Source organism: Syngnathus scovelli, unplaced genomic scaffold, assembly GCF_024217435.2.
Source record: "Syngnathus scovelli strain Florida unplaced genomic scaffold, RoL_Ssco_1.2 HiC_scaffold_23, whole genome shotgun sequence".
NCBI classification, from domain to species: domain Eukaryota; kingdom Metazoa; phylum Chordata; class Actinopteri; order Syngnathiformes; family Syngnathidae; genus Syngnathus; species Syngnathus scovelli.
This window is the reverse complement of record NW_026061323.1, coordinates 2930893-2954109: the sequence shown is the minus strand read 5'-3', so window position 1 is coordinate 2954109 and position 23217 is coordinate 2930893. Positions and strand designations below refer to the sequence as shown.

At 45.7% G+C, this 23217-nt stretch overlaps 1 protein-coding gene across 1 annotated transcript in view; it reads right to left on the bottom strand.

Moving 5' to 3' along the window:
• Positions 1 to 23217, bottom strand: part of LOC137839876 (janus kinase and microtubule-interacting protein 3-like) — a gene marked incomplete at its 5' end in the record, with an annotated part of 123487 nt that overhangs the window by 49109 nt on the left and 51161 nt on the right. The window contains one exon of the mRNA XM_068649711.1: positions 17029 to 17049. Coding sequence (XP_068505812.1) covers positions 17029 to 17049 — 21 coding nt within the window. The remainder of the gene's footprint in view (positions 1 to 17028; positions 17050 to 23217) is intronic.

Genomic DNA, 23217 nt, shown 5'->3' with positions numbered 1-23217 from the left:
GTTCAAAAAGCCATGTTGACCCACCCCCCCAAAAAAAAACATACCTGTCTAGAGCGGCAAAAATCTAAAAACTTTTTATAAGGCAATATAGACTGTCAATACATGACCTGTATGCCTACTATTAAAATAATTAAGTAGGCTACAAATACAAAGCAACAAAGCGACGCAAGACGTTGCCTCTGGATACCCAGCAGACTTTGTTGAGCAGCAGGAGATCGGCATATTCGCTCTCAACTTCATCTAGCAATTCACGGAACTGGTGGTGGTTTAATGCTTTTGCGATTGTTTTCTTCACAATTTGGATGACAAGGTTCATTACCTCCATACAATCTGGTGGGAATGTTTACGCACACAGCGCCTCTTGGTGCACTATGCAATGGAATGCAAACAAATTTCGATCCAATGCTTTCTGTCGTAAGGTCACAAACTTTTGCGACCCTCTCAAACTTGGTGTGCCGTCTGTAGGGTCTGAAATCAGATGGCCAGTGTGTATCGCTGTCATTTAAACACTGCAGCACAGCCTCGCAGATGTCCTCCCCCCGTGTTTGGCCTTTTAGTGGTATCAATTTCTTCTTCAAGATTCAAGATTCAAGAGTTTTTTATTCGCCATGTTTGAGCGTGCCAAACAAGGAATTTGACTTCGGTAAATCACAGCCTCTGTTCAACATTTAGGTGACTAACAACAACACTCAGGACATGTGAAAAATTAAAGATATTCTCAAACATCCCCTGATCCTAAACTGATCTTAAACTCCCAAGAGGGCAAGGAAAAACTCAAAACTCCAGCTAGGGGAAATGAGAAACCTTGAGAAGAGACCACAGATGGGAGGGTCCCTCTTCTAGGATGACCAGGCTGCAATGGATGCAGAGAGGACACATAGTACAAACAGTGTAGACAAAAAGGTGTGGAAAGCGGGATGTTATTGCACAGTAATGACTCTGAGACTCTAAGAGTGGTGTGAGTTCATCAGAGCGACAGCCTGGGGGAAGAAGCTGTCTCTGTGTCTGCTGGTTTTAGTGTACAGAGCTCTATAACGGCATCCGGAGGGGAGTAGTTCAAACAGGCTGCAACCTGGGTGCGAAGGGTCTGTTGAGATGTTACTTGCACATTTCCTGGCCCTGGACAGGTACAAGTCTCGGATAGATGGGAGGTTGATTCCAATTATCTTTTCTGCAGTCCTTATTGTCCGTTGCAGTCTGTGCTTGTCTTGTTTGTAGGCCGATCCAAACCAGACAGTGATGGAGGTGCAGAGGACAGACTGGATGATGGCAGTGTAGGCGTCGCACTCGGGCGAGACAAAAAGAGCTAGGGAGAACAAGGCACTAACAAAAAGCGTCGCTCTGTGGCGAGACAGAAAAGAGGAATCTTACTAGGACTTAGGACGGCAAGGAATCGCTGGTGGTCGGGACGAGGCAAGACACACTGGCACAAGACAAGGGGAAGACACGGACTAAATACACACAAAAGGGCTGGGACACAGGTGCTGACAATTAGCGTCAACCACACAGGTGCACACAATTGGGATCAGGGAATACAAGACAACAGAAACAGAGGAAGGGACCACGAACTGAAACTGAAGGGATGACAAAATAAAACAGGAAGTGAAGTTACGACACCGACAAGACAGAAATCCGGAAAATAAACGTGACCGCATGACATTCCGCGCTTTATTATCTACCGGGCTGCAACAAAACTTGCAGCAGTAGTAGAGTTTGGAGATGCAATCCTCTTCTTGAAACAGTTTTTTCGTTCCTCAAATTGCACCTTTCCTCTCAGTTCCAACTGGGTGATCAGAAGCAAATTTAGCATGCTTTAGCTGAAAATGTCACTCCAAATTGCTCTTTTTGTCATATTTGACAACTTCTCATTGCAAATCAAATATTCAGGCAATCCTTCAGCATTGGCAATGAAAGCAAATGGTTGAGTCCATTCTTTCTTAAACCCTCTGTTCTTATCAGCAATCTTTCTCTTTTTGCCTTTAGAATCCATGGCCCGTCACTCAAACACCTGTTTGTTTACAACTCGCCTGTGCTGTGTCGCTTGGTATGACGCAATTTTGCGCCATTCTGATATTCAGTATTTTTAATATATTCACAACTACATACATTTTCTACAGAATAAGAATGTTTGTGCCATGATTACCATCTAAAAACCATATTTAAAAAACACAAAAAACAAAAAAAACCCATATTTTTCCATTTTCATGCATTTTTGCAAAAGCTCCAGGTAGCAGCTAGGATTGTGCTAAAGCGCTGCATGAGGCTCTGATAAGATGCACTCACTGAATGTCTTCTTGGTTGGATTAACTGGAGGCAGCTCTGGAGTGGGTCTGCAATCAGCTAGCCAAGCCAAGAAGTAAAGAGTTGGCTTGACAGTTGAAGGAAAAAAAAAATGCAAACACAGATTAGAGGCTGGTTCGTCCGACATGTGGTCAGGTGACCATTGTAGCGGAGTGTCGCACACCTGGCTGTTGCTGACTCAGAGACCTTCTGGCTCCTGTTTGCCGAAGTGTCCCTGGCACACTTTGCAAAGCAGACAGCACTGACAAATATATTTAGAAAATGTTGTTTCCACTCAGTCTCAAAGAGGGGGTGTTTCCAGCTGAGAAGAACACGATGACTACTACGCTATGGAAACTGCTGTGATGTCCAAAGCATTTTGAGAAGCCCGGCAAAAGTTCAACAAAAGTGAGTGAAGAAAAAAGCAGGCACTTGTGAACTTTTTGATTTGCTTTTCAAAAGTGTGCCAGCAAAAACTATTTTTTCATACAAAGAAATAAACTCCGCGTCGGGGAGATTTAGCCCGATTTGCCAAGCCGATATTGAATACCGTAATTTCCGGTGTATAAGCTGCACCGGTGAATAAGCCGCACCAGCTAAAATTCGGGGATAATTTTTTTTTTTTCTTACATAAGCCGCACCTGCACACGAGTTTTTTACAAAGAAAGACAGTACACAGAAATCCTTTTTGAAGTTTCAATAACATGCTTTAACATGTCTTTCTAAACATTGCCTGTGACGCAGCAGTAGTATCGCAGCAACACGGAAGTGTGCACCTGAGTTATCAACAAAGAAATACAGGACACAGAAAGCTTTTTTAAAGTTTTAATAACATACCTTAACATTTCTTTCCAAACACTGCCTGTGACGCAGCAGTAATACCGCAGCAACACGGAAGTAACACAGCACTAATAGGGTTTGATTAAATAAAACATACCGGTAAAAGTCACTGAGACGCGGCGGTAACACAGCAGCAACACGGTAGCAGAGCACTAACAGGGCTGGTTAAAGTAAAAGTAAAAAAAAGAGCTTCATCGTCTTCATCTTCCTCCTGTGCACTGAAACCGTCAAAGTCTTCCTCCTCAATTTCCGATTGGAATAGGGTTAGATATCCTTCGCCACACACTTTCTCAATATCTCTTTCATCGTCGTTTTTATCCATTTCTTCTGGCATTTTCCATGATGAGGGTCTGTTCATGCTCATCTTATTCATGCACGAAGCGCTAAATTACATTAAACTTGCGAGTGACACGAGTAGACGGGACCACGAAATAAAGAAAAGGGTGCCGCAACACAATGTCATCAACATCGACTGCCTTTAGCTTAAAAGCGGCATCATATGCATTTCTTTTTTCCCCCATAATGACGGTTTGTGTATAAAAGCTTCCTTTCAGTAATGTCCGTCTTGATCGCGTTCTGCGTGATGCGCGAAATGTTGTGAACACAAACCAGCACATCTTCTTCGGCGCATTATCTCTTCTTTGCCCGTCTCGCTCTTGCTTCCTGCGAGAGCGCCCCCTGGAGGCCGGAGGTCGTAAAAATCCATAAGTACGCCGCGCCGCCATTTAAGCCTCAGGGTTCAAAGTAACCTTCTGAATAAAATGCATTAAAAGTTCACATTCATTACAACTTGTTTTTGGTGAGCATAATTGAATTTAAATGCTGATTGATTGGGTTTTAATACAATGCAGATGGTCCAAACAGCGCCACTGCTTTGTGTAATCTCTGAGTCACATGGCAGAGTAAGAGAAAGGGTTTAGAGCACAGGTGTCAAACTCAAGGCCCGGGGGGCAGGTACGGCCCGCCACATCATTCTATGTGGCCCACGAAGACAAATTGTGCATCAAATTCGTGTGTCATTACTAGAATTGCAAATTGTCTTCACTTTTAATAATATCTTTTTTTTTTAAAATTTGACCAGTTTTTACTAATCTGATTTGAAAACGAGTCATCTGTCAGTTTGTTTTGTAGCTTTTACTATATATAATAGTGTTAAGAGTAAAAGTGATCAAGTCGTCACAAAAATCAAGAATTTTTTTTTATATAGGCCGCACCTGACTATAAGCCGCAGGGTTCAACATTTTGGAAAAAAGTCGCAGCTTATACACCGGAAATTACGGTAGTTTCGCTAAAGGGTACCTGATTTGAGACTGGGTGAAAACCATTCGCACTTTTGTTGAAATTTTGCCAAGCTCTTCAAAAGGCTATACATGTAGTGTAGTTTCCATGGTGTAGTGGTTGTCATGCGGTCGCGTTTATTTTTCCGGTTTTCTGTCTCGTCGGTGTCGTAACTTTACTTCCTGTTTTATTTTGTTATCCCTTCCGTTTCAGTTCGTGTTTCCTTCCTCGGTGTTTGGTTGTCTTGTCTTCCCTGATCCCGATTGTGTGCACCTGAGTAGTTGACACTAATTGTCAGCACCTGTGTCCCCGCCCTTTTGTGTGTATTTAGTCCGTGTCTTCCCCTTGTCTTGTGCCAGTGTGTCTTGCCTCGTCCCGACCACCAGCGATTCTTTGACGTCCGAGCTCTCAGTAAGACTCCTCCTTTTTGGCTCGCCACAGAGCGACGCTTTTTGTTAGTGCCTTGATCCCCATAGCCTTTTTGTCTCGCCACCGAGCGACGCTTTTTGTTAGTGCCGTGATCCCCATAGCCTTTTTGTCTCGCCCCAGTGCGACGCTTTTGTTTGTACTTTTTGCCACGTGTTTTCCCTCGCAAGAGGCGTTTTGAGTTGTACTTTTGATCAGTGTGTGTGCTGGAATAAATCAGAGAAAGAAACGACTCTGCATCCGAGTCCTCCGCCTTGTTCCCAGCCTGACAGTACACACTGGCCAGACATGGACTCGGCAGAGTCGGAGCACCTGTGCGCCGCAGTGCGCTCCCATGCCTCACAGCTCGCCCAGCACCAGAGGCAAGTGGGCGACTTGGGTGAAGAAATCCGAGGACTCGCTAAGAGTCAAGAAGACTTCAGAGGAGCGGTCGCCACCCAAGTAGCAAAGCTGGGTCAGCAAATGCAGGACGTGCTCTCGCTCTTAAACGCGGGACCAGCAGCGACCTCCAGTACACCCGCTGCTTCCCCAGTTACTCCCCTTGCAATAGCTCCCATGACCGGCGGTGCCAGACTGGCTCCTCCAGAGCGCTACTCCGGTGAACCCGGCCTTAGCCGGGCCTTTATTACTGAATGCGAGATGCACTTTGAGAGGTCCCCAGCAGATTTCCCCACCGAGCGCTCCAAGGTGGCCTACATGGTATCATACCTGACGGGAAGGGCCCGCACGTGGGCCACCGCGGAATGGGCCAGGGATTCCATCTCCTGTCGCTCTCGTCCCGCTTTTATCGAGGCTCTGCGAACGGTGTTCGACCCAATCTCCGCTGACCGAGAAAAGGCTCGCCAACTCTGTCAGATAGTCCAGGGACAAGAGACCGTCGGAGACTACGCCATCCGTTTCCGCACGCTGGCCGCGGAGTGCGGTTGGAACGCGACGGCACTGTATGACATCTTCCTCCGGGGCCTCTCTGGATCCATACAGGATCAGCTAATCCCCCTAGATCTTCCCACCGACCTCGACGCCCTCATCACTCTGGCTATCTGCACCGACAACCGGCTGCAAGAGTGGAGGAAGCACCGAAGCAGGAACGCCCCCGCCTTCGTCCCAGTAGCCGGTCCTTCTGTCCTAGACGCTAACCACTCCAGGCCGGACGGGGATCGGCAGCGCCAGGAGCCAGAACCGATGCAGTTGGGCAGAGCTAAGTTAACAGAGGAGGAGAAGTTACGGCGACGCCGGGAAGGAAGATGCTACTACTGCGGTGAGCTCGGACACCTCCTTCTCTCTTGTCCGGTGAGGAGGACCCTGAAGGTAAGCGCCTTCTCTGCGGCTCTGTCCCCGGGGCGAGTGCTCCCCAAGGGCAGGATTACACAGCTGGGAAAAGAAATAGAACTTGAAGTGCTAATAGACTCAGGAGCGGATGAAAGCTTGATAGACTGGGCATTTGCTCGCCGATGGGGGGGTAAAGACTGACCTGCTGAACACTCCCGTGAAAGCTAAGGCACTCAATGGACAGGCACTTTTTGAGGTAACTCACATAACAGAACCTGTTTTGCTGTCAATTGGGCCCCACCAGGAGAATATACGGCTACATGTCGTGACCTCTCCAATGAACCCTCTCATTCTCGGGTATCCATGGCTTCAACGCCACAACCCCGCTATAGACTGGGGATCAGAGGAAATAACGGGATGGGGGCCCGACTGTCATGATTCCTGTATCAAGTCTAACCCGCGCGCTGTGCCTCCTGCTCTAGACGCGCAAACCCCAGACTTAACCGGGGTCCCTGCGTGTTACCACCAATGGGCCGAGGTATTCAGCAAGGCCAAGGCTACCTCCCTACCTCCCCACCGTCCGTATGATTGCGCCATTGAACTCCTGCCGGGTTCAACTATACCCAAGGGGAGGCTTTATTCTCTTTCGGGACCTGAAAAGCAAGCCTTGAACGAATATATAGACTCCTCCCTGCAAGCAGGACTGATTCGACCATCATCGTCGCCTGCGGGGGCGGGGTTCTTTTTCGTGGGCAAGAAGGACGGCACCCTACGTCCCTGTATTGACTATAGTCCCCTCAATCAGATCACAATCAAGAACCGGTATCCGCTCCCACTGATGTCGACCGTGTTCGACCAATTACAGCAAGCCCGGGTGTTCACAAAGTTAGATCTGCGCAACGCATACCATCTAGTGCGCATCCGGGAAGGGGACGAATGGAAGACAGGGTTCAACACCCATCGAGGACACTTTGAATACCTAGTCATGCCATTTGGCCTCACCAATGCTCCCGCTGTGTTTCAGGCCATGATAAATGATGTTTTGAGAGACTGTTTGGACCGTTTTGTGTACGTATATTTGGATGATATTTTGATTTATTCCCCGGATCTGAAGACCCATAGGTTTCACGTCGAGACGGTGCTGCGACGACTCCTTGCACACCAACTGTACGTAAAGGCCGAGAAAAGTGAATTCCACAAGAACACTGTATCTTTTCTCGGTTTCATCGTAGCCCCGGGCAAAGTTGAGATGGACCCGGCGAAAGTTAGCGCGGTAACGGAATGGCCTACCCCTGACTCACGCAGAAAGGTGCAGCAATTCCTGGGCTTTGCCAATTTTTATGGCGGTTCATCAAGGGCTTCAGTGCCACGGCGGCTCCCTTGCACGCGCTCACGTCTCCTAAGGTTCCCTTCCGCTGGTCGGCGGAGGCGGAGGCGGCCTTCCAGGAGCTGAAGAACCGCTTCAGCACCGCTCCCATCCTCACGCTTCCCGACCCGTCACGACAGTTTGTGGTGGAGGTGGACGCCTCCAATCGAGGAGTAGGAGTAAGAGCGACAACAAGCTCCATCCGTGCGCGTTCCTGTCTCGACGGCTGACGCCCGCCGAACAGAATTACGATGTGGGAGATCGCGAACTGTTGGCAGTAAAACTGGCATTGGAAGAATGGAGACATTGGTTGGAGGGAGCACAGCAGCCTTTTTTGGTCTGGACAGACCATAAGAATTTAGAATACATAAAGTCAGCTAAGAGATTGAATTCCCGCCAAGCCCGTTGGTCACTATTTTTCAATCGTTTTAACTTTTCTCTGTCTTACAGACCGGGAACCAAAAACACCAAGCCTGACGCCCTCTCCCGTGTCTACAACTCAGATCCAGAAATTAAGAAGCCCGAATCCATTCTGCCTCCTCATTGCCTGGTGAGAGCAGTGACCTGGCCAATCGAAGGCCGGGTACAGCGGGCCAATGGTAACAAGCCACCCACTAGTGGTTGCCCGGAGAACAGACTTTTTGTCCCCGATCAATTACGATCCCAAGTCGTCCATTGGGCTCACACCTCCAGACTCTCCTGTCATCCGGGCATGCGCAGAACCCTGTTTGTCATCCAGCAGCGATTCTGGTGGCCCTCCATGAGGGCAGACGTCAAAGAATACGTTGTAGCCTGTCCCGTCTGCGCCCGGAATAAGAACTCCCACGGCGCCCGTATGGGGTTGCTGCATCCCCTACCCATTCCTTCGCGTCCGTGGGCAGAGATATCCATGGACTTCGTCACCGGGCTTCCGGCCTCGCATGGGCGAACCACCATACTCACGGTGGTAGACAGATTCTCAAAGATGGCTCACTTTATCGCCTTGCCCAAGCTCCCGTCCGCTAAACGAACGGCCACAGTGATGATGGACCACATATTCCGGGTTCATGGGTTCCCGAAAGACATTGTTTCCGATAGGGGGCCCCAATTCATATCCAGGTTTTGGAGGGAGTTTTGCAGGCTCATAGGGGCAACCGTGAGTCTCACGTCAGGCTATCATCCGGAGGCAAACGGGCAGACGGAACGCATCAACCAGCAGTTGGAGACAAGTCTCCGCTGCCTGGTCTCCCAGAACCCCTCCTCGTGGAGCAAGAACCTCACCTGGGTGGAGTATGCCCACAACTCCCTGCCCACCACGGCTACAGGTATATCCCCATTCAAGTGTGTGTATGGCTACCAGCCCCCAGTCTTCCCTGACAGTGAGCCGGAGATGACGGTGACCTCGGCCCACGCCTTGGTGCGCCGCTGTCGTCGCGTCTGGTCGGCGGCACGGGCCACGCTGGTCCGACAGGGGGACCGGGTCAAGCGGATGGCTGACCGGAGGAGACGTCCGGCGCCCGTGTACCAGCGAGGTCAACGTGTCTGGCTGTCCGCCAAGGATCTTCCCCACCGGGGGGACTCCAGGAAACTGGCGCCTCGCTTCGTGGGTCCGTTCCCCATCGCCAAGGTCGTGCACCCGGCCGCAGTGCGTCTCCGCTTGCCCAGGTCCCTTGCAGTCCACCCCACCTTTCACGTTGGGAAGGTCAAGCCGGTTGTGGACAGTCCATTGGTGCCAGATCCTGCGCCGCCTCCGCCTCCGCGGACTGTGGGAGGTGGGACGGCCTACACCGTGAAAGAACTATTGGACGTGCGCAGAAGAGGCCGGGGCTGGCAGTACCTGGTAGACTGGGAGGGTTATGGGCCGGAGGAGCGGCAATGGGTGCCGCCTAGTTATATTTTGGACCCGGGACTGTTTGAGGACTTTTATGCAGCTCACCCTGAGGCTCCTGGGCCGTCTGGGATCCGGCCCTAGGGGGGGCGGGGGTTATGTCATGCGGTCACGTTTATTTTCCCGGTTTTCTTTCTCGTCGGTGTCGTAACTTTACTTCCTGTTTTATTTTGTCATCCCTTCCGTTTCAGTTCGTGTTTCCTTCCTCGGTGTTTGGTTGTCTTGTCTTCCCTGATCCCGATTGTGTGCACCTGTGTAGTTGACACTAATTGTCAGCACCTGTGTCCCCGCCCTTTTGTGTGTATTTAGTCCGTGTCTTCCCCTTGTCTTGTGCCAGTGTATCTTGCCTCGTCCCGACCACCAGCGATTCTTTGACGTCCGAGCTCTCAGTAAGACTCCTCCTTGTTGTCTCGCCACAGAGCGACACTTTTTGTTGGTGCCTTGATCCCCATAGCCTTTTTGTCTCGCCACCGAGCGACGCTTTTTGTTAGTGCCGTGATCCCCATAGCCTTTTTGTCTCGCCCCAGTGCGACGCTTTTGTTTGTACTTTTTGCCACGTGTTTTCCCTCGCAAGAGGCGTTTTGAGTTGTAATTTTGATCAGTGTGTGTGCTGGAATAAATCAGAGAAAGAAACGACTCTGCATCCGAGTCCTCCGCCTTGTTCCCAGCCTGACAGTGGTTGTCACATTCGCCTCACACCCTGAAGGTCCCTGGATTGAAACTGGATGGAAACAAGTCTGATGATCCTTTTGATTTGCTCTTCAAAACTGTGCAACAAAAGAAATTTTCAAACACAAAGAAATAGACTCCGCGTCAGGGAATTGAACCTCAGTTTGCCGAGCCGAGCCCGTGAATACTGTTAGAGATTCGCTCACTCCAACTTCTTATTTTGCAAGAACCACACGGGAGACAAGTAAGTCCTTTTAGACACCTGCAGGTGGAGAGTCCATTCGTCGCTGTGCGTGCAGCGATGTTCGAATGGAGGTCTTAACTCTCCACCCTGCAAGGGCATATTTATTAAGAGAAACAGAGTGGGGGTATGAGTAGGCTGAATAGAAAGCCCTTGTCCTCTAGTCAAAACGTATCAGGGGATGTTTTACGACCTTGTGGAGGATGGGACGAGATAGGCTATTTATTACCGGTTGCATTCCAACATAATCATACGATAAGGATAATCTGAAAAACCCTAACATCTCCCTCCTGTTTTATCATATGATTATGCCACCCCAAACAACAAAGACAAGTAAAAAAACATATATACATGTATAATGAAGAAAGAAGAATAGTAAAAATAATAAAAAAAAACAAACAATGATAGCAACACTTTCCAGTGAAGATTAGGTATTACCTTAATACCCCAGATCAAACTTATTGTGTAAGCGAAAAACCTGCTGGCCAGATGTTATTAGCAGGAAAAATTCTCACACGGTCCCTCTGCCTTAGGCGACCAGAATGCTATCAATAAAAAAATTAAATAAAAAGAAAAACACAGAAACAGTATATCATTGTATCCATTACTTGCAAAGCAATTTTGATGGTCAAATCAACAAGTTTCCGTAAAACATGCTCAACAGAACAGCATCTACGCAATCCACGTCTCGTTATTATTATCACATCTGTCACGTCAAAGAAGTTGTATATGTGCTCGCGTTGTCGTCAGCTGATGATGTTCTAGTCTGTAGGTGTGGTCTGTCACTCACACTGGCGCACACACTCACGTCCAGTTGGCAGGCAGCATCGGACAACTCTGGTGACCACAAAACCACGATCCGTTCTGAACAGGCACGTGCACTCACAGGATGCAGGTGAGGCAGTGCTTCTGAACTTCTGGATGAAGTAGGTCCCGTCCGATGGTGCAGCCATGTTGGTAGTAGAGCCCTTACACCTTGAAAACGGCTCTCTCATCCTGGCACACAGCGGTGGTGTCCAAAACTCCCATCCAGTTTCCTCCTGGAGAGCAGTCGTCGTTAATGCATTTGTGGGTCCTGTTACCTTGGATGTAACATGTGTAATTCACTCCAGCTGGTCTCTCTATGTAGGCCACTTGTGGTATTGTTCATCCTCTAACAGTCACATTGAGATTTGCCCAGAAGTGTTCATCATAGTCTGCAAGTCCATTGTGGGATGGGTCGGCATCAGTGATTGTGACAGCTCGGTGTTGATATCCATCTCCTCCCATGGATGCCATACGTTTCGCTTCAGTGACATTCATTGGTCTGGCCTCCAAGTGACCTTGTGTGGAGGAAGAGGGGAGTTTCGAATACACATAACACCCGTCCCATGTGTGAGCTCTCACAGTGACCTTTACATACTGGTACCAAGTGTTGGTTTTGTATGGCTTCAAAATTCTCATCGTGTGACCATCGTTTTCCATGGTCAATATTGTCACTTGGTCTGTTCAGATGAGTCCATAGACCATAGCACGCTCCAACCACAACGCAGCAGAGGATCGATCTGGCATATGGCTCCCCATTGCTACTGGTTAGCAGAGACACCGGGACATCCCCTCGCCTAGCGGAGTGGGGATCGTTGTTCGCTTCACCATCATTGAGACGCCCCACTACTCCGAATTAGGGGTCCAGCACTCTCTGCAACTTGCAGTGGCTGAGGTGAATCCAACTGCGATCGTCACTGCTGTAGTCAGCAAGACTTGGAATGGTCCCCCCCCCCCCGCCGTGGCTGGCCCAGTTCTTTCTTTTGATGACCTTGATGTAGACCCAGTCTCCTGGATTGATGGGGTTGTCGACCTGTGAGGAGTAAAGATCAAGCGGCAGTAAATTTGTCTTTGACACAGTTTGAGCATCCTGATCATATAATCTGCCAAGAACTGCTCTTCATCTGTTGTTTGCAACTCTCGTAGTCAATTGCAGTGCCCATTTAACTGGCAAATAGGAGTGTTTGCGGGAAGAGTTTGAACACCTCCTAATGATTCCCTTTAACCAAAGACTACTTATGACAGGGGCGTTCCCATTTATTGCCTCCTGGTTTAAAAGAGATTGTCTTACCCATGTCTTCTTTCTCCTCACACGCCCGCACCCACACAGGGTGTGCGCGCACACACACACACACACACACACACACACACACACACACACACACACACACACACACACACACACACACACACACACACACACATCTGCACGCACACATACAAAAAACGGCATACAAAGTTCAGACGAACGACAAAAGACTCACAATTTTACAGAGATTACGCACAAACACAGAGCACACAGACAAAGGGATTCTAATCCATCTCTCATGTAGCTTCTTTTGATAGAATCTCCTATCGGTAACTGTATAGCAGACATTTTAGCATGCAATCCCATACTCTGCTCTCTCGCTTCTACTTTTTCATGTCGGTGCAGTCGTAGGTGGCCCCTATTGCAGTCATTGTCTTGTTAACTGTCACCTTGTGACTCCTATGCATGATTGTGTGAATGTCAAAATTGAACATACCTAACTTTCTGACCATTCAACCTCCACTGTGGTACAAAAAACCTCACTATTGTATTGGGTAGGTACATTGAGCAACCTAGCTTCCTCCTGACTGCCAAATGTCCTGTTCTAAAATTGATATAACTCGACCTCTACGTCATAAGCTTGATGAGCCAAAATATCAGATCTTGCTCTTGTTTCCCACCGTTTTAGCCTATGTGTTTTATCCAAATCCGTTCAATCTCTGATAATAATGTTTTTCTCTGTAGCCCTACGTATTTTTCATTTTTTTTATTTATTTATCAAATCTCCTCAGTTCTGTCAAACTCAGTGCACAATGAACCTCCCTTCCACTTTGAACCAAGCTTCACCAAATTTGGTAACGCCGTAGCAAGGAGTGCGATTTGGTCGTCGGACACTCCAAGTCCATATCTTTTTGCCGCACTTCACCCTCTCAAGTTGGTGTTCTTTTGTTGTTGCTTCAGAGCGACCCCATCCATCACTCTTGAATGAGTCCATTGTTCAAATGAGTCAATTTTCATCATTGTGAGTTCCTCCACTTTTCACTGTCTTTTCCGTCCCCGAGGATGTTGTATTTCCTCCGGAGTGTACTTGTCCTCCTCCAAGCACAACAGCAGTCTTTTCTTGTCCTTCACCAAAGGTCAAAGGTGCTTCAGAGTCAGGCACCATTTTGTAGTTGTTCACGGCTGCAGGCGAAGTCTCTGATTGGGTTTCAGGGACTGTTAGAGATTTGCTCACTCCAACTTATTTTGCAAGAACCACACGGGAGACAAGTAAGTCCTTTTAGACACCTGCAGGTGGAGAGTCCATTCGTCGCTGTGCGTACAGCGATGTTCGAATAGAGCTCTGAACTCTCCTTACTGCAAGAGGATATTTATTAAGAGAAACAGAGTGGGGGTATGAGTGGGCTGAATAGAAAGCTCTTGTCCTCTAGTCTAAACATCTCAGGGGATGTTTTACGATCTTGTGATAAGGAGGACAAGGTAAGGTATTTATTACCTGTTGCATTCCAACATAATCCCATGATAAGGATACTCTGTAAAACCCTAACATCTCTCTCCTGTTTTATCATATGATTATGACACCCTAAACAACAAAGACAAGTAAAAAAAAACATACATATATGCATAATGAAGAAAGAAGAATAGCAGAAATAAGAAAAACAACAAACAACGATAGCAACACTTTCCAGTGAAGATTAGGTATTACCTTAATACCCCAGATCAAATTTATTGTGTAAGCGAAAAACCTGCTGGCCAGATGTTATTAGCAGGAAAATTCTCACACGGTCCCTCTGCCTTAGGCGACCAGAATGCTATCAATAAAAAAAATAAGATAAAAAGAAAAACACAGAAACAGTACATCATTGTATCCATCACTTGCGAAGCATATTTGATGGTCAAATCATCAAGTTTCCGTAACACATGCTCAACAGAACAGCATCTACGCAATCCACGTCTCATTATCATTATCACATCTGTCACGTCTAAGAAGTTTTATATGTGCTAGTGTTTCCGTCAGCTGATGATGTTCTAGTCTGTAGGTGTGTTCTGTCACACACACTGGCGCACAGGCTCGTGTCCAGTTGGCAGGCAGCATCGGACAACTCCTGTGACCACAAAACCACGATCCGTTCTGAAAAGGCACGTGCACTCATAGGATGCAGGTGAGGCAGTGCCTCTGAACTTCTGGATGAAGTAGGTCCCGTCCGATGGTGCAGCCATGTTGGTAGTAGAGCCCTTACACCTTGAAAACGGCTGTCTCATCCTGGCACACAGCGATGAGGTCCAAAGCTCCCATCCAGTTTCCTCCTGGAGAGCAGTCGTCGTTAATGCATTTGTGGGTCCTGTTACCTTGGATGTAACATGTGTAATTCATCCAGCTGGTCTCTCTGTGTAGGCCACTTGTGGTATTGTTCATCCTCTAACAGTCACATTGAGATTTGCCCAGAAGTGTTCATCATAGGCACCGTCTGCAAGTCCAGAGTGGGATGGGTCGGCATCAGTGATTGTGACAGCTCGGTGTTGATATCCAACTCCTCCCATGGATGCCATACGTTTCGCTTCCGTGACATTCATTGCTCTGGCCTCCAAGTGACCTTGTGTGGAGGAAGAGGGGAGTTTCGAACACACATAACACCCCTCCCGTGTGTGAGCTCTCACAGTGACCTTTACATACCGGTACCAAGTGTTGGTTTCGTATGGCTTCAAAGTTCTCATCGTGTGACCATCGTTTTCCATGGTCAACATTGTCATTTGGTCTGTTCAGATGAGTCCATAGACCATAGCACGCTCCAACCACAACGCAGCAGAGGATCCATCTGGCATATGGATCCCCATTGCTACTAGGATAGCAGAGACACCGGGACATCCCCTCGCCTAGCGGAGTGGGGATCGTTGTCCGCATCATTGAGACGCCCCACCACTCCGAATTAGGGGTCCAGCACTCTCTGCAACTTGCAGTGGCTGAGGTGAATCCAGCTGGCCACTCAGCAAACTTGGAATGGTCCCTCCCGTCGTGGCTCGCCCAGGTCCTTCGTTTGATGACCTTTATGTAGACCCAGTCTCCTAGATTGATGGGGTTGTCAACCTGTGAGGAGGAAAAATCAGGCGGCAGTAAATTTGTCTTTGACACAGTTTGAGCGTCCTGATCATATAATCTGCCAAGGACTGCTCTTCATCTGTTGTTTGCAACTCTCGTAGTCAATTGTAGTGCCCATTGTAGTGCAAATAGGAGTGTTTGCGGGAAGAGTTAGAACACTTCCTAATGATTCCCTCTAACCAAAGACTACTTATGATAGGGGCTTTCCCATTTATTGCCTCCTGGTTTAAAAGATATTGTCTTACCCATGCCTTCTTTCTCCTCACACGCTCGCACCCACACAGGGTGTGCGCACACACACACACACACACATCTGCACGCACACATACACGAAACGGCATACAAAGTTCAGACGAACGACAACAGACTCACAATTTTACAGAGATTACGCACAAACACAGAACACTCAGACAAAGGGATTCTAATCCATCTCTCATGTAGCTTCTTTTGATAGAATCTCCTATCGGTAACTGTATAGCAGACGTTTTAGCATATAATCCCATACTGCTCCCTCGCTTCTACTTTTTCATGTCGGTGCAGTCGTAGCTGGCCCCTATTGCAGTCATTGTCTTGTTAACTGTCGCCTTGTGACTCCTATGCATGAATGTGTGAATGTCAAAAATTGAACGTACCTAACTTTCTGACCATCCAACCTCCACTGTGGTACAAAAAACCTTACTATTGTATTGAGTAGGTACATTGAGCAACCTAGCTTCCTCCTGACTGCCAAATGTCCTGTTCTAAAATTTATATAACTCGACCTCTACGTCTTAAGCTTGATGAGCCAAAATATAAGATCTTGCTCTTGTTTCCTACCGTTTTAGCCTATTTGTTTTATCCAAATCCGTTCAATCTCTTATTATAATGCTTTTCTCTGTAGCCCTACGTATTTTTCAAATTTTTATTTATTTATTTATCAAATCTCCTCAGTTCTGTAAAACTCAGTGCACAATGAACCTCCCTTCCACTTTGAACCAAGCTTCACCAAATTTGGTAACGCCGTAGCAAGGAGTGCGATTTGGTTGTCGGACACTCCAAGTCCATATCCTTTTGCCGCACTTCACCCTCTCAAGTTGGTGTTCTTTTGTTGTTGCTTCAGAGAGAGCCCATCCATCACTCTTGAATCAGTCCATTGTTCAAATGAGTAAATTTTTATCATCGTGAGTTCCTCCGCTTTTCACTGTCTTTTCTCGTCCCCGAGGATGTTGTCTGTCCTCCGGAGTGTACTTGTCCCCCGCCAAGCACAACAGCAGTCTTTTCTTGTCCTTAGCCAAAGGTCAAAGGTGGTTCAGAGCCAGGCACCATTTTGTAGTTGTTCACGGCTGCAGGCGAAGTCTCGGATTGGGTTTCAGGGACCCTGACACTGAGAATGACAGGCTGGGACATCAAACTTGTAAGACTATCTCCAAATGTAGCTGCTTCCATCAATTTGCTGGTAACGTTTGTTTACCAAACTTCAAATTCTTCTAATAACAGCGGTCTCGTTTTTATATCGTGAATCCTGCAACTCATCCTATTTTTGAGCTACATTTTATCTATAGTTCCAATTTAATCGGACAGTATGTTCTCTTCAGTATCATTATTGAAAATCAACTCATCGAGGTCTGCGTTCCACATCAAGCCCTGATCTGTATGTCTTGACCTCTCGCATGTTATTGTCATGCTTGCTCAAAAATGGGACTTAGAGTATGGTGCTGTGAATTCTCAATCACCCCAATGAAATTGTATCCCACCTCGTAGTTCTTATCGTTCTGATGTTCCTGTTAGCCTGCAATTGTCCAAATCAAAAATGTTTTCTTTTAACTGTCTTTCTTTTGAACCTCTAAATCTCTCGTGTTGCGAACCTATCAACACCAGAACAAAAAAATTACCACAGTATAACACCAAATGTATTCGAAAATTCATTGTCATAAAGTCTTGTATTATTACTATCTTCCACTATCTGTCCTACTCACTCCCTCCTTTTGAGGCTTGGCAACGCCCATGCCTCACACCTTGACAAACTTTTTGGGAGAATGCGTTCTTTCCTACATACGATTCCATCATCATTTAATTTGACTTTCTATCCAAAACGCTTCTCAATTTCTCAGTTCACACATCTTCTACATGTGTTACTGGTTCTCCATTTTTTTTCTAGTTAATTATCAATCCAAAAGCTTCTGTTTCTTTCTAACATTCAACCGGCTCAAAATCACTCTTTCATCAAAGTCGCTCTACTAATTTTCCATAGTAGTCGCCAACGACTTCAACCATTCAACCTTTCATTCAGGCAATCATTAATCAATGCTCATCATATGCATCTCACACAGTCTCCAAAAAGGAGTCTTCCTATCACATTGGTCCCAATTCATCCAAGCTCACCACACAACATTCATATATCATTTTCAACTCAGGTTTCCTGGTAGAACAATCCACCAATTCTGTAATTGTAAGTAATCAGAATTTTTTCTTTGTTTTTAAATTTGAAGAACTCAAACTCTCAGATTTAGCTTGCATTTAGAATTATGTATAATCTTATAACACAACTAATCAATTATTCCTATTAAATGTAGCCTTGCAAAATCTTAAATTCACAATTTAGCTTCTTCCAACTCCTGAAAGCATGTTCTGTCATTTTTTTTTTCTTTTTCGAATTCCTCATGTGGGTTCGACACTTAACATGCACTAGTGTGGATTGGTTTCTGCTCGCAAACAGATTTCTCTCTTTTCCTCTCATTTTTATCTGTCAAAATTGTTTCTGTTCTGCGGTGTAAATTGAATAGACAACAGTCTAGCAAATTTCTTTATACTAAAAGTTTAGCCAATCTTCATCAATTTGGGACTTTAACTTTAACTTTAACACATAAGCACACACATGCACAGCTCTCGCGTGCGGAAGGTAGGTCTCAGCAACAATGATTCATCACAGGCTGGCCATTTCCTGTGGTCGATCATGAGCTGGTCCCTCCCATGCACACGAGGACAGCACATTCTAATTTTATTCATTTATCTTCTAGAAGCAAGTTGCATTTCTTTACCACTTGATTTGCATATTTTAACTTTAGTGTAACACAAATTGATCTCTAGTCATTTGTAATTTGCCACCTTACTATTATTATTATTATTATTATTATTATTATTATTATTATTATTATTATTATTAAACTCCTCTTGCCCCTCGCTTGAGCCGCGGCTTGAGCTGCGGCCTTGCACCTGCTCACAGGGGCCTTATTGTCTTGGTCTGACAAACACTTATGACCTCATCAGTTTTCATCTTTCTAGCTTTTGTCTCTTGAATTCGTTCTCATCTCTTTGTGAAGATCTCACCCACACTCTAGCACTTCTACCACTTCAGCATGTATTGCATACAATTAAGAAATCTACTTGCCATGAACTTCTCATCTCAAAGAAGAGCAGAGCAAGAGATTTACCGTTCTTATTTCCCATCTTAATTTTAGTAGTTTAAGGTTTTACAATTTTTTTTCAATTTTTTTTTCTTTGAGGATCCTCAATGCAGGTTTAAATTGACCTTTCAACAGATTACTAGCCTGTTTTATTGCCGTGGATCAACGCTAGAACTGCTTTTTCGTCAATTTATCCTACCAGTCACACACTCAATCACACAAACTCCAGCGCTTTTTTTTTTAGGCCTCATAGCTCGGACAAACCAAAGCCGTACCTCATAGCTCGGACAAACCAAAGCCGTATCTCATAGCTGGGACAAACCAAAGCCGTATCTCATAGCTCGGACAAACCAAAGCCGTATCTCTCGTGCACCTTTTTTACGCGTTTAACAAACAACAACACAATCACACAACTTCAGGCCTTTAACTTACTTGCCCCCTTGGTTCGTTGCACTGCCGGGTCCCGTCAATCCACCTCTGTCAGACGAAGGCAGACCTAAGATGCTGGCCCAGCGAAGAATTCTCTTCCCAGGACTTTCTTCTCCAGGTCCTCCTAATGGACGCTGGCTTGTCGACAATGCAGCACGTCCTCCTTTGTCAGCCAGATAGCGGGTATGATGGATCCCGGGTTTCGGCACCAAAATGTTAGATATTTGCTCACTCCAACTTATTTTGCAAGAACCACACGGGAGACAAGTAAGTCCTTTTAGACACCTGCAGGTGGAGAGTCCATTCGTCACTGTGCGTACAGCGATGTTCGAATAGAGCTCTGAACTCTCCTTCCTGCAAGAGGATATATATTAAGAGAAACAGAGTGTGGGTATGAGTGGGCTGAATAGAAAGCCCTTGTCCTCTAGTCTAAATGTCTCAGGGGATGTTTTACGATCTTGTGATAAGGAGGACAAGGTAAGGTATTTATTACTTGTTGCATTCCAACATAATCCTATGATAAGGATACTCTGTAAAACCCTAACAGGGACCCTGACACTGAGAATGACAGGCTGGGACATCAAACTTGTAAGACTATCTCCAAATGTAGCTGCTTCCATCAATTTGCTGGTAACGTTTGTTTACCAAACTTCAAATTCTTCTAATAACAGCGGTCTCGTTTTTATATTGTAAATCCTGCAACTCATCCTATTTTTGAGCTACATTTTATCAAGAGTTCCAATTTAATCGGACAGTATGTTGTCTTCAGTATCATTATTGAAAATCAACTCATCGAGGTCTGCGTTCTACATCAAGCCCTGATATATGTCTTTACCTCTTAAATGTTATTACCTGTGTCATGCTTGCTCAAAAATGTGACTTAGAATATGGTGCTGTAAGTTCTCAATCTCCCCAATGAAATTGGATCCCACCTCGTAGTTCTTATCGTTCTCATGTTCCTATTAGCCTGCAATTGTCCAAATCAAAAATGTTTTCTTTTAACTGTCTTTCTTTTGAACCTCTAAATCTCTCGTGTTGCTAACCTATCTACACCAGAAAACCATTTAAAAAAGGGTCTTAAAGAAAGGACCAACAGATTACTCCCAATACGGATCTCCTCATTATTTACGAGAAAGCACTCCTTTCCTCACTTGGGTGGGCGCACACGGGGCTGCTGGACAATCTATGACCCCACAGTCAGCCTCCCCAACTCTACACGGTGCATATCTTGTCAGTTGTTAATGGAAACCAGATGTGTCTCGTGCCAATTAGTCTACGTTCATGGACCAAGGCCCAAACAATTCCTCACGAACCTGACCCAAAACATGACCTGGTCACACTTACGCTTACTAGTGAGATATACATTGCATGAGACCAGAACAAAAAACTTACCACAGTATAACACCAAATGTATTCGAAAATTCATTGTCATAAAGTGTTGTAATATTACTATCTTCCACTATCTGTCCTACTCACTCCCTCCTTCTGATGCTTGGCAACGCCCATGCCTCACACCTTGACAAACTTTCTGGGAGAATGTGTTCTTTACTACATACGATTCCATCATCATTTAATTTGACTTTCTTTCCAAAACGCTTCTTAATTTCTCAGTTCACACATCTTCTACATGTGTTACTGGTTCTCCAGTTTTTTCTCTAGTTAATTATCAATCCAAAAGCTACGTTTTCTTTTTAGCATTCAACCTGCTCAAAATCACTCTGTCATCAAAGTCGCTCTACTAATTTCCCATAGTAATCGCCAACGACTTCAACCATTCAACTTTTCATTCAGGCAATCATTCATCAATGCTCATCATATGCATCTCACACAGTCTCCAAAAAGGACTTATACTATCACATTGGTCCCAATTCATCCAAGCTCACCACACAACATTCATATATCATTTTCAACTCAAGTTTCCTGGTAGAACAATCCACCAATTCAAAAAAACTTAACTAAAACAAACAACTGGCAAATTAATCTGAATTTTTTCTTTGTTTTTAAATTTGAAGAACTCAATCTCTCAGATTTAGCTTGCATTTAGAATTTTGTATAATCTTATAACACAACCAATCAATTATTCCTATTAAATGAAGCATTGCAAAATCTTAAATTCACAATTTAGCTTCTTCTAATTCCTGAAAGCATGTTCTGTCGTTTTTTTTTTTTGTTTTTTTTCCTTTGAGGATCCTCAATGCAGGTTTAAATTGACCTTTCAACAAATTACTAGCCTGTTTTATTGCCGTGGATCAATGCTAGAACTGCCATTTAGTCAGTTTATCCTACCAGTCACACACTCAATCACACAAACTCCAGCGCTTTTTTAGGCCTATCCAGGGATGGGTGTAAAACCCTCCCAAACAGCTTTGGAAAAACGGACAAAAGAAAAAATCTACGCCCTTCTTCAATTAAGAAAAAGAAGCTGTTTTTCTTAGTCCGTTTCTTCCACTGGGACTTGAACCCAAGCTGTTCTTTGGCTTGGAAAAACATACAAAGAAAAATCTACGCCCTTCTTTGATTAACAAAAAAGAAGCTCTGTGTTTCTTAGCACGTTCCTTCCACTGGGACTCTAACCCAAGCCAGATCCCTCAGCTCGGAAGAACAGACAAAGAAGAATCTACGCACCTCTTCGATGAACAAAAAAGAAGCTCTGCTTTTCTTAGCCTGTTCATTCCACTGGGACTTGAACCCAAGATGGCTCTCGTGCACCTCTACATTTTACGCGTTTCACAACAACACAATCACACAACTTCAGGCCTTTAACTTACTTATCCCCTGGTTCGTTGCACTGCCGGGTCCCGTCAATCCACCTCTGTCAGACGAAGGCAGACCTAAGATGCTGGCCCAGCGAAGAATTCTCTTCCCAGGACTTTCTTCTCCAGGTCCTCCTAATGGACGCTGGCTTGTCGACAATGCAGCACGTCCTTCTTCATCAGACAGATAGCGGGTATGAGGGATCCCGGGTTTCGGCACCAAAATGTTAAAGATTCGCTCACTGCAGGTGGAGAGTCCATTCGTCGCTGTGCGTACAGCGATGTTCGAATGGAGGTCTGAACTCTCCACCCTGCAAGGGCATATTTATTAAGAGAAACAGAGTGGGGGTATGAGTAGGCTGAATAGAAAGCCCTTGTCCTCTAGTCAAAACATATCAGGGGATGTTTTACGACCTTGTGGAGGATGGGACAAGGTAGGTTATTTATTACCGGTTGCATTCCAACATAATCATACGATAAGGATAATCTGAAAAACCCTAACAAATACTATAGCTAAAACGGCCTGTTGCGTTTTGTTCAAGATGTCCATCGTTAAGCAAGGAAAACAAAAATGTGCAGTAACAGTTTTTGTAACAGATGTTAGGTTGTTTAATGGCAGTCAGTGCACAAGGCACTTCAGCAGATGAAACAACGTCACACTCCAGATCAGAAGGCTTTATACTGACCAAAAGCAGGAACTTGGAAGGGAATGGGAGGGAAGGATAAGGTGTGTTCTGTTATCACCTGAATGTCCTGTTATTTACTGAATGTTTTGTGACTATGTGTCATGGAACTTAACTGAGCTCTGTGTGCCGTGCCTGTGCTCACTGCCTATGTGTAAGTGAAAGTCACAAAGCTCTGTGTGCTGTGTCTGTGCTCTGATTGAGCAACTATGTTTGGGTAAATTATTTACACATTGATTGATATGATGAAGTATATATGTTTTGTCAAACGCACCTCTTTCTATAAGGTGCCCCCGGCTACCCGGTAACGGGTTTGTCTTAGCCGGGTTCGGAGAAAGTAATGCGTGGTCAAAGCGGAAACATCTGCTGAAGGGCAGCAGGTGTACGAGCGGGGGAAAATTGTCCAAACCCTATACAGCGTGGGAAAACTGACCAAATTCTATAGGGCGTGGGAAACTAGGCGGTCTTACCCTATAGAGAGGATATAGGTACCAGACAAGTCTATAAAAAGTCCTGCAGAGGCAGCTACGAGGCTTTTCCCTCCAAAGAGCGCTCATACGTGAAGAAGCCCGAAGGAGTTTCA